Source organism: Neurospora tetraspora, assembly GCF_033439725.1.
Source record: "Neurospora tetraspora strain CBS 560.94 chromosome Unknown B0H65scaffold_8, whole genome shotgun sequence".
Classification (NCBI taxonomy): Eukaryota; Fungi; Ascomycota; class Sordariomycetes; order Sordariales; family Sordariaceae; genus Neurospora; species Neurospora tetraspora.
In genome coordinates this window covers 356,515-368,709 of record NW_026944390.1, presented here as the reverse complement: position 1 = coordinate 368,709, position 12,195 = coordinate 356,515, and the positions used below count along the sequence as shown (strand labels likewise).

At 50.5% G+C, this 12,195-nt stretch overlaps 2 protein-coding genes across 2 annotated transcripts; both read right to left on the bottom strand.

Annotated features, from left to right (window-relative positions):
• Nucleotides 1-4,602: 4,602 nt before the first annotated feature.
• On the bottom strand, nt 4,603-5,279 carry B0H65DRAFT_511864 (uncharacterized protein; the record flags this gene model as incomplete). Its single annotated transcript, XM_062828529.1, has 3 exons — nt 4,603-4,626; nt 4,979-5,033; nt 5,143-5,279. 3 exons carry the CDS (start codon nt 5,277-5,279, stop codon nt 4,603-4,605), a joined length of 216 nt encoding a protein of 71 aa, XP_062677364.1.
• A 1,038-nt stretch (nt 5,280-6,317) lies between these two features.
• B0H65DRAFT_307233 (uncharacterized protein) lies at nt 6,318-7,176 on the bottom strand. Its single transcript, XM_062823238.1, has one exon. It carries the CDS (start codon nt 6,969-6,971, stop codon nt 6,351-6,353), a length of 621 nt encoding a protein of 206 aa, XP_062677363.1. The 5' UTR covers nt 6,972-7,176; the 3' UTR covers nt 6,318-6,350.
• Nucleotides 7,177-12,195: the final 5,019 nt, after the last annotated feature.

The following is a 12,195-nucleotide window of genomic DNA, read 5'->3' as shown; positions in this document are numbered from 1 at the left end:
GGAGCTAACTCCGGTGCTGCCCACGATATCTCGCTCGGTCAGATCATCCACTACACTTCAGTCCCACCCATTTACTCAACTTGGAACTTCTCGCATCTCGGTTTATGAGTCGAACGACGAGCAGTGACCTGTATCTTCCATCAACCCGGGTTGGTGTGAACAGGCGCCATTTCACAAACTAAGAATATTCCCAATCGAGCCAAGCACATATCCAAAGATATGTACGTCGACAGTTCATCCCATCCTGCCCATCCATCCCATCCATAATCCCATCTCCCTATATCTCGTCCTGCCAAAGCAGCATAATAAAGAGTCTCGTATAAGCAAAACAAACTCTCAACACCACTACAGCAACGCCGTTATTTGTCACTGTCCCCGTTACCATGGTTCGGCTCGTGAAGCTCTCTTGATGATGGAGGGTGGGGTAGAAGAGTCGTCCATAGAGCTACCGTATAAACTCGCGAAATTGGACTTCGGGAAAGCACATACGGGTAGGGTTAAAGGAGGAAAGAAGCAGAAAAAACGCATGTATGTAGTTGAATGACACCTTTAACCCTACCCGTATGTGCTTTCCCGAAGTCCAATTTCGCGAGTTTATACGGTAGCTCCCAACTGCGTCAACATCGGTTATTTTTAGAGCTCCCCTCCCCTCCCCGCCAAAAGGTACTGCAATTTCGGAATTGGGCAGCGCATGTGCAAGTACCGCACCATGTACCTGTACAAACACCTTCATCGGTCGTTAAAAGCCGTTACATACGTCGTTGCGGTACCTGCTTGAGCGAGCTGCAGCACACCACCAGTCCACCACACACACCACACCAAATTCATCTCTAGCGGTATAAGCGGTTCCTATCAAAGCACCCCTCGAGCTTCAAGCTTCGAAGCTTCTTTCCGATTGCAGCGGATTGCAGTAAGCTGCTGCAGGGCAACACAACGACACAACGGCACAACGACACCACGCTATGCAAGCCAAAGCAGATCGGGATCTAGCGCCTAGCGTCATGTATGTACGCTGTAATGGAAGCTTGATGTGATGTGGGACTTGGCGATACATGTACAGGTAGGGCGAACTTGAATTGGAAAGTGACTAACCTCACCTGAAGTTTTCGTCTTTTTCCCTTCTTCTTTCTGTTCTTTGCGATGTCGTCGCTCTGGAACTACATCCAAAACACCATCAAGTAAGTCTCTGGGTCATCGGACCGATGGGTTGGTATTGTAGCACGTCAAGTTATGGTTCTCCAAATTCTCCTCTATGGTTATCAGTCTGGCGACAACTCGGTTGCTGTTGCTTCCCCCGCCCGCGCGTAATCAGAGGTTGCTGCAGTGGGTAGCATGTGCCATGGACTCTCAAACTCGGTGAAAGAACTCGAGTTGCACAGACAACAGTTGGTGGAGGGTTTAGCGACGGAATCCGACAAACGGGCTTCGGAGATATGCCATATATGGCAAGTGCAAGCAGAACTAGGTCTCGGTGTCAGGGGATATTACGATGAGTTAGGTTGAGATCGAACAGAAAGCTGACCCGGATGAAACAGAGAACTTGAGACAACGAAGAGTTTGATACCTCGGAAGAAAGTTTGAAGGAAAAAGTAAATGACGAGACATGAACGGGAAGTGGGCGGATCAAACTTACCGAGCTTACTTACCTAGGTGAAATAGATAGATATGCGGCAAGGTTGTCTCGGTAGGTAGGTTGGGCACTAACACTAACACCACGGAGTTACCGCATTTGTACCTACATACGCTACTCTAGGTGCGCTAACAGGAAGTACCGAGATGCCGCGGCGAGATCGTTACTAAATGAATAAATATCGTGGGATTAGAAGCCGAATCAAGAGGATAACACGAGTTGAAGATGGATTTTTTTCTTTTTTTTTTTTTTCTTTTTCATGTTTCTCGCTGATAATTTCGTGTTTTACAGTATCCTCGATTCATACCTACACCGGCTGTGATTGTTCACAATACTGTGAACGAATTTCCCAACCCAAGAGGAAGGTAGGTACAGCGATGTTAACCGACAAAACCAGCCAGCCGCAACTGCCCCTCGGAATGAGATAAATGTTCCTTCCTTCCTGGCTGGCACTTTTGCTTTGCATGTTTCCCTCGCTCCTTCCTTTCCCCAACTCAAACCGGGTCCTTACATCTTTTAGTTCTCTATAAAACCCACCGGAAGCCGCACCCCAGTACCCCCGGACCTGCGATTCTGCGGGGAACCTCACTCACTGGGATCAGTGAGATCACTGGGAGACACTGGACTGGGGGACAGGACCGAAGCGAAAGAGCTGGTAAGTAGGTAGCGTCTAGGAATATGGAAAGCCAACCCAGACCGCCGCGGCCGGCGGGAGATACGTTGCACGGCGTTTCCAACTGCCGCCCGCTCCCTTGTAAGCTTCGGGCTTTGCGGGGCGGGTAGAGGAATGGAAGTCAGTGTAGAAGCGTCCATGGAAAGTAGCAGCAGGCATAGAAGCTTCGATTTGCGTTTCGTCCCTACCTTACCTATAACGCACCGGGGAATGTCGGGGTCTACTAGCGGTATAGGAGACTCTGGAACGAAAAATTGCTTGGATGAATTTCTGGCGAGAAGATTGGATGTTTGGGGACACGTTGTGCTGGGCTGATGAAACATACTGCATGTACCGGGTATGGGGTACGTACGGCCGATATGGGGATTTGTTTGGTGCTGATGGATGGTTTTGTTACCAGAATGAGGTTCATGGAGTTCCTGTTATGGCAACCAAGCCAAAAGGAGTTTATGCAACGGAAACAGCAGATATATCGGTTAGAAAATATGCCGGGAGATCTCACGGTGAGAGGTCAGTACTTAACTTGAACCATGCCGAAATCGTCAACCTACAGAGAAGTCATTGAGTTAAGTGATGTTACAAAGGTAGATGTATTTACCTAAAGGGTATAGGTAGGTGTCACTAGTGAAGAGAAACTGAAATGATGAGTGGACGAATGAGTAGTGACAACCTAAAGTTGCTTCTGGGAAAGTACCATGCAGATAAAACACATGGTGTTTTTCCCATGTGATTTTCGCGAGGATTGTTAGCCGGTATGAGTTGGTCTGGCCACTTCCTCCCCACCAACGTCTGCTAGAGGTCACGGTACAATTTCTAGACTTGAGTTAATCTGACCACCACCACTAGGTAGGTTCCTGTGGAAGAGCAAAGAGAATGATTGCCTGTTGAACCACCGTCACCAGATATGTACCTAGTAGGGCTCATTATTCGCGTTCCTGGTTAGACATTGTATTTGGTCAACGCCTGTACTTGCCTCCATTCCCATCATCGTCACCTGCATCCAGCTATCTACTGGTTGATAACCTGGCTAGACCGCTTCTAGATCAGCAGCACACACACACACACACAAAGACACAGAGATGCGGAACAACACCGCTTATGTTCGAGGGCTGTTCATGTTACAACGGTTGTCAGCCCTAGATCTCTAAAGTAGCACCTCTTGCTTCTTTTTGTTAAACCGTAGCCGAGACTGAGTTACATAAACAGCCTTCGAGTTCCCTAATCCATCTCTATGCAGCATCTGAAACGAAAGTCGCAGAGTTGCAGAGTGGTTATGTCCGAGACAGATGAGGCTCAACTTGACAATTAACAGGTGGAATTAACAGAAAAAGCCACAGTTACACACGACTTCAGAACCGACACAAGGCATGCAAGACATTATGGATTTTCAAGAAAAGGAGACGTCGTCAAAGGCAAAGTCTCTACTGCTTGGCTCTTAAAGTGTGTTCGGACTCTTGTGTTGTGTTACACGAGAAAGGGTAAACTCGGAGTTTGTTGGAAGTTAGTAAGAGATAATTGGTAAGTGTTAGTGCAGAGTTGCTCTAGGGTAGCTATAGACTAAGGGAAAATAGTTAGCCGTAACGAGGTTTGGTTACACCAAGTCTGATTCAGGGACTTTGCACTTACAAGTGTATAAGTGCAGTTAAATGTTATCGTGTACGGTACCTGAACATAGCCGTTTTGGGAAGCCCGATGGAACACTCGGGTCTGAAGCACAGAGGCACGCACCATTGGTTGTATCGACCATTCTTTAGTCATTCCTATCTTCGCTCTACCTTTTCGAATTCCTCCTTTTCCGAGCCCGTACCGGGGTATTTCCTTCATAATCACTCTGGTATTTCCTTCTATACAGGCGCTGAAAACCATTTTGATCATCCCACCAAATGAGAAGTAAGAGAAAGGGAACGCGTAACCATATCCTCCTTAGGAACCCGTCCTATTTTCGTCTAACCAGGTATATCCATCAAAGCCGTGAAACTCGATCTAACCAGTGAATGTTGTTTGTCTTTTTGGGCGCGTGCCACAACGTGTAACCATAATCCATCGCAAAAAGGTAACGGAAAACAAGCCAAAGGGGAAAAGGGGGACCAGCATTCACCCGTGGATCCGGCCGGTAACTAGGCAAGGTTCGTTCTGGAAGTCTTGACAGCCTGTTCTTCCCCGCAAGAAGCGTAACTGAGTGACTGACAGCGGGTGGTGCAAGATCCAACACAGCGGAATCCGGGGTCTGCCATTTCGCTAGTTGGATAAGGGTGATTCCGAAGACAGCACACTCTGCCCAAGCACGCACCCGCCACCCCTAGGAGCGGCCGTAATGCCATACCTGTAAGCAAGGCTTGTGTGTTCACCGTCTGTTGTCGAAGTGAACAAAAGGGAAGCATAAAACGTCGCAAAATGAACCACGAGGATGCCCAAAGATAATGGTGTGACGACGGCCGTTAGGTTCTCGAGTGGTATTGTCCGCCGGTTGTCGATCAAAGATTGCCAAGAGAAAACAAAAATCATCGCGCATCGCCTTGGGGGTCGTCTTGGGGGTCGTCCTTCGCCGTGGGCAGCGTTTGTCCCGTTGCCCGGAGATACTGATCGGGCAAGTGCCAACAGCCTGCCGTAAAAAAGATTAGCCTCCAAACGGAAACCAGCATTGACAGAAAAGCTTTTCAATCTATGCAACTTACCGGTACTTGCAATGGAATAACCAGCCACAGCCCCAGAGTAACCCTCAAGGCACGCCTATCAGATCCATTTTCCAAGGGGCACTGCAAAACCCTCAGAGGCCTGGATCTGTGCCGGCCAGGTACGGAAGCGGGCTTAAGCAGCCCCGGGGATGCAGGGACGGCACGTTCTCATCTTGCAGTACCGGCACTCATAGATGAAGTAATGGGGCCCTGAATGGCATAGCTGACATGTCCATTGGATCAAGCTACTCTCTGACTTGATCAGGACAAAATGGTGCGCGCAGCCGTTTGAAAGTGCCATTGTAATAGTCCGATGGGGCTGTTTTGTCACTTTAAAGAAGGCCAGACTACTTAAAGCCACTTGGTTGGTTGCCGAAAAGGAAATTCGAAAATTCGATACGCAGATAAAGCTGTCAGTGCCGGTGACGTGGGCCTCAGCGGTATCTGAGGACTCTTTTCTGAAAGGTGATGCACTCTGATAGGACGTTAGAATCAGAAGAAAAGTCAGGGAAAGCCTGTTAGGGTGATAAGAAGCATTGGGACTGCCCGGTTACGGGACCTCCCGAGATCGTTCTTACCTAGTTATGTGGCACACCAACCGATAGCTGTCTTGCTGGGACAATAAGTAAGATAGGCGTAGATCGATGAGTTCGAGTGAAGTCGAGATGAGACGTGGAAGGTTGTTGAAAGGCTGGGTAGTCACTACTGATGTTTGGACTCTGGAGGTGGGATGGAAGGGAGGACCCAGACTAGATATAGATTCACAATCGAGGCAGGTGAGGTTGGAGTTGATGACAAGTTGGAGCCGCGGACTGTTTGGTGAAGGGCAACGGCCGGTGTTTGTAAGACGTGGAGCTCAGGTTCCTTGACGGGTATCGAATCGAAGTAAACGGAGATAGATGGGTCAGACCTTTGTCCTTGTGTTTCTAGCCGTTTGAGAGTCGAGCATGCCCGTCAAATCTTAAGGTGGGAAAAGCTGGGACGACCCAGCGGCCATGACGAAGCGTGGTTTCCGAAGCCGAGAAGAAGGGGTCCTTGGTCCGTTACCGTTCCATAGACACTACAGCCCGGAAAATGGGGATGGGGAGGTAGAGTAGCCGGCCTCAAAACCACTGACCTCAGAATAGCAGGTCGAAGTGGATGATGGCCATGTCCTTGCCTGTTCCATACCTGCAGAGAGGATCCCGTCATATTGGAACCACAGATGCCCGGGCCCTGGACGTCCATACGTCAAACCCGGAGACCGGGGCAGGCCACACATGTGAAAAACAGCAGAGTGATAACATGGAAAAGGACTCAAGTTAGAACTACCCGGCCCCACGAGTTTCTAGTTGCTACTGTAGCAGATTGTCCAGCTCCACTGGGTGCTGCCCTAGCGTACCCCTAGCCCGGAGGGTACATGCACTGTCTCCAGGTGGCTTGAAGGAGCTAGGAAGTTGGGGTACAACTGCCCGTGGACAGGGTGCTGGAGGCATCTCGAATCGGTGTTGCATGTGGCATCTCTTGGCGATTCCCATGTACCGTTACGGCACTTGTGGTGCAGGGTCAGGACTCGATGCATGCCCCAGCTCAGGCCCGGAGTGGGGTGTTGCGACTGTCTTTCCATGCTTTCCCGCAGCGTCAGTGTCGTCTGTTTCTCGATAATCACATCCATTTCCTGGTGTAATTGAGGACGACGACAACAACGAAACGGATCCATGAAAGCCAAACAACTACCTACCGTCCGTTTCGGCACCCAAATCGACACTAGCCACATTTGATATGACATTGGAAAGGGCCGGCGACATATCATCCAAGTCGGAGACAGCTGGGCATTCCCGACGGCAACAAGACCGCCAAAACACTTCAACCGGATAGAACACTGCACTTGTTGTGTCTTTGTTGACGGGGGAACCCTGTTCTTATGCCGTCTCAAGGCTTCCTGAACCGGGTCCTTGGCAGGATCATGACCCTTTTGGGGTCGCGCTTGCGAGGTGGAATAGCCGTCAACCATGGTTCCGTCCGTTTCCTTGCGCCGTGGCTCTTGAGAGAGACAGGTCTGGGAACCCAAACAGGATGGAAGACTTGACAGTTGATCTATCACCCAGACACACCGATGCTTTCCCGAAGAGCTGGGAAAGCGCAAGAGCCCGAGCGAACAAGGGATTAGCAGCAATCCAGCCAAACGGTGACAAAGGGGGATTCATCGGTTCATCCGGTTCCCATCTGGCAAACGAAGGGGATGTCTTGGATGGAAAGTCGACAATCAGCCTTGGAAACACTTTGGCGGCAGTTTGACGACACGGCATGCGGCACGACGTTCCTGGAGCGACGTTGTACGAGATAGTCCCTTTTTTATTCTAAGGATATCCCGGCTCCATGCTCTGATATCTCCGGCCGGCCACTGGAGCAGACGACACCTGGATGAGGCAGTCGGCCGGCGGTGAGTTCGAGCATGTTGCATCCCATATGGACAAGCTGGGACGCCGTCTTTGACCGGTTCGACAGGGGGTCGGTGTGAAGGGGGTGGACGAAGTAGACCGGAGTCTTCAGCCGAGAAGCGCCCACAGCCAACACCCAGCGGCACTCGATGGGGATCAGGATACCCAAGAAAAGCGGGTAAAAAGCGAGGTGCAGGATGTGCCCACTGGTCTGTGGTGGCCAGTCGGATTTCGACCTGGGGAAAATGGTGTGCCCAGGAACGTGAAGAGTCACTCAATTATCTTCGCCTGCCTCTGCCACCCGGTCCGTAGAGGCCATCATGGCGATGGAAGTCCTGAGGTGGTAAACTGGCGATAGCGCTTGGGTCCCGTTGAAGGCGGACTTAGTTTGGAGACGAGCCGGGTGAAACGACTATGACGATATGGTGCTTGTGTGATGGACCACAACGAATGGCTGGTTCGCCTGTCTTGGATCTTCGAGATAAACCACGGCGGTGATTCCCACAGGACATGCTCGGAGTCTGAAAAAGCTTTGCAAGGTGGTAACGTCTTCCCATGGAAGGAGGACTTCTGAGCACTGACCTTTGCTCTGTTGCCCTCGGTTTCGGTTGGCCGTCGATGATCTGTCTCACACTAGCAGCTTCTCACCGTCACTCCTTCCCATTTCCATCTGGAACACCGGGTGATCGCCACTCAGTACGCAGTCTGAGCTCACCCATCATGCCCGGCAGGCAAGAAGCATTCTGTCTCTTCCGTGCGAGTCGCGAGGCGACGACGTAAAGGGCAGGTGCTCCTCTCTTCTCGGGGTCCTCTACATAGTTCCAGCCAAATACCACCTAGGCCCAACTAGGAAAGGCACCAGAACTCGGTGAGTTCCTTCCATGTTCTTGTTCCTGTCTTTTGCATTTCCTCCTTCTGGATCCACTTTCTTGTTAATCGCTGCTTCAGATTATGCACCTGGACGTTTCTGTGCCTGGCTTCAGGTTTAATGAAAGTGGAATGTTGTCCCGTCGTCTCGACCTAATCAACGGAAGTCGGGAGTAAGAACGGCCCGTCATCGGAGTCCTTGCCCTGGGATTTCCTCTTCAAAATATCTAACAGGGCAGGGGCAAGAGGAACCCCCTCGGCTCGGTTTCTTCATCTCCACCATCACTCAATGACCCTCCAAACCTGGAACGTCACTCGAACCATCAGCAAAGGCCACAAAGATGTCAGCATCGGCCCGACACGACACCCTGCCCCCAAGAACCAGGCTTGATACACGCTCCCATCTATCATGGTGTGTGACGCCATTTCCGGAATGCGACTCTTCCTAGAAGAGGATCCGGAGGAAGCTTAGCAAGGCGATTGCTCATCTTACCTGAGGCATGTGGTGGGGCACCATCTCTGAACTGTACCATCATCTCGAGCATGATGTATTTAGCCTATGTCGCTTTATCTACCTGAGGTTCCATCATGGTACACCACAGCACGTTCGGACCAGCCCCTTCAGCCTTCCGCTTGACCGTGACATCTCAGATGGGCGTGGGAGATCTATATGCGTGGGTGGCGTAGGCATGGGAAGCGTGGCCAGTGGTTCTCAAATACCACGGTACGCTGCTAGCCTAGCAAGGGTAGGGTAACCGCCGACTCCGAGAGCACCCCCTGGTGCAGAATCTCCCGAAAAGCTTCTAGCGCCCTTCGCTAACACTTGTCAGGGCAGCCATGACGCTCCAAGGGTCGATGGAACACGCCTTTGTTCCACGAAAGCTTCCACGCAGTAGCCTTCGGTCTGTTCGCACAGGGGGCTCGAGGGGCCTCGGGGGGCTCCCTTACGTATCTCGCCTCATCCTTCCAAGGCATCGCAACCAATGCCAGTCCGACCCATGGTGCCCGTGCTTCGCGGGTTGCACATCGACCCGAACATTGCGACTCCCTTAGAGTGGCTGTGTTCGTTACTGTATAGTCTAGGAGTGGTACTGGAAACGATATGGTTACTCCTTTTGGCACTCCACCAACTTACTGCTGCTGAGAACTAACAGGACAATCTGTCAGATGCCTTTGAGATCGATCCAACGGTGTCGCACGTCCCTCCAAAGAAATGAAGGCCCACGGCATTATTACGGCGAGAGAGCCTGGTTGCCACCACTTGCGACTCCATCGCCGGTCAAACCAAGAGTAGCGAATCCGAGAGCGGATATACACATTACCTCATTCGAACACGGGCTCAGTCTCTTAGCACGGAACAAGAATCTGCTAAACATGTCTGCTGTGGCCAGTACGGCAGTTTTCAGATGGGCGTGCTGTTCAGTCGATCACCGCCGGCCACCGGCAGCCTGGCAACCGGTACAAGCTTGACTTTCTGCCGCACCTAGCCTAGCGAGCTAACCTACACTACGCAGCGACCGTACAACTACAAGGCCGTGTGCAAAAGCCTTTTGGGTTGTGAACATGCCCATTTGACCGTTGAGTACCACGATTCATGGAGTGAGCGTCTGTATGAATGGGTAGGCTGGGCTAACGATATCATCCACGCTAATCAATGTCTGCGGCATGCTTTAGAGCGACGGAGCCGTGGTTGCTGGCTATCTGGAATTTAGCTTCCACCTGGCACCTGCCATCGTCATTGTCCTGATATAACTGTGCCCCAGTCCACTAAGATCTCGCATTCGTCGTTCAACGGTACCTGGATTGCATGCAAACCCACCATACATCTACAGTGTATATGTAGGCCGCTCAAACCGGACATTTTTCCTTCAGGTACTACTACGCGTATAGTATCATTGAGCCTTGAACTAACAGCTCTTGTCACTTCGTATGCAACAGTTATTACAACTAAAGCATGACGCCGTTACCTAAAATCCCGGGTCTATTCAGCCTATTTTCAACGTTCCCGGTAACCCAAACTTTCTAAACATTGATATCAGGAGAGGGAATTGGCCAAGATCTTCATAGTACAATATGTTAAGTCAGCTAATGCCGCGAAGATCTGGTACGTCGTCTACGATGGCCCTTAGCCTCATATGCCGGTACCCGACGTCACGTCAACCCGTTGCACAGTGATGAACGCCATCTCGTAATGGTGGGGAGGTCTATCTACCTCACATACAAAAGGTCTCTCGAAATCTTCCAGTGAGTTCCCATTCACCCTTTCAATACTCATCACCAAATCCAGGGCACTGAGCTCTCGCCACAAGTTAATTCCAGACAAGAGGTCTGGTGTATGTTTGTATGCTTGCTGGGCCTTGCCAAGAGCAACTCGCCAAATATGACTAACATTGTGCGCCCTCACAGCTCTTCCTTTGTAAGTGTGTGTTACTGACTTGCTCATGCAGTTTCCTTTTTTTTTTCTGGGAACGCACAAACAGGGAGAAGGGGGCTATTTCCCGTTGTTCGAATGTTAGTGACTTTATGCGTCCTTGCTTTGTGCAGCATTTGAACCTCTCCAAGGTATTCCATACTTGGTAGGCCAAGAGAAGTTCGGCTCGTACGCCTATGATCCGTCTGGATATGCCATCAAAGCAAGTGCTTCTAATTGGGGTGCCGCTCATGCTTCCTCCATCTGGGGTTCAGTTGCGAAGACCTATAGTAGGCTCGACAACCCTCAACCAGTCCAGTTCTTACTGTACCACGTTTTCGTTTCATAGGTTCAGACTTTACGCTTCTTCCCTCTCTTCATTTCCCTTGCATTTCTACCCGTCTATCCGAACCGTTGGAAAATGATACTCTTCCTCCTGCCCTCCTCCTTCACCTACTTAGCGGTGATCCACTGCGCCCACCCGTATCACTCAACGTCGACGCCACAAAGTTTTTCTTATTCAGTCGGGGCGGGAATTTGCCAAAAAATCACTTGTCACCTTTTGAAGTTCAAGAGACTTTGAATCCACCCTAAAATGCGGTTGGAAGGATCGTTAAACATCATTAGTATTAGTGCCCTTGGTGTGGGGTACTCGGTTTGCCTGCTTCAAAGGCACAGGTCGTACGGCTCGACGGTCACAGAAACCGCCCGCATGGCTCGCAGTACACGGGAGCGCACAGGAACTTCCAGATCTGTACGCTCGGATCAAAGCATCATGCCTGCAAAAGAAGTACAAGCGTTTGCTTTATCCAGTTGGTATTTCTCCCCAAAACCCAGTGGTACACATATGCAAGGACACATCACAGAAATTTCGAGGTCGTCACATATTTTCATCCAAGCGGTGAACAGTATCAGTTTCTTCCATTTTCGTGGTTCCAATCCCTCTCATAACCCCTTTTGCGTCTGTTCAATTACTCTTTGAGCCTCGGAACTCAATGAAATTCCGGTTTGATGTGCCTTTACTGCTTCGCCTTCGCTTCTACCTTCTCAGTCGTCCATTCCACTTTCTTCATGTAATTGAAGGGAGAACGAAGCAACTTGTCACACACGCTTGATATGACTAATCACATTTGAGATCTCTACTTCTTCAACAGAATACTACCACACCTTCACGTCTGACCGCACCACACCACCACCTCGAAGAAAACGATGTTTGGCGTGTATGAAGACAAGTACTACGTGCCAGCTTCCATGGTACTATACCACCCCCTCAAAGCGCCCCATCCGTACCATCCGTCAGTACCACTCCATCCACCACCCTATACAGATCACTGTTACGCGCACGGCAAACGACGAAGGAGCATACGTAACGTTCGAAGTCGACCCACCATCAGTGATTGTGTGTCCCTTATCCTTTCGCTTAATCTTCACCCAGCACTTCAAGAACAAACCTTGGAGAAATGGGTTTGCCGGGCAGTGGTCTCGAGGAAGCGAGAGATTTTTGACATGCCATCTTCGTC

Coding starts and splice junctions, on each gene's coding strand:
- B0H65DRAFT_307233 (XM_062823238.1), bottom strand. CDS start 6,971: ATGGTTGACGGCTATTCCACCTCGCAAGCGCGACCCCAAAAGGGTCAT.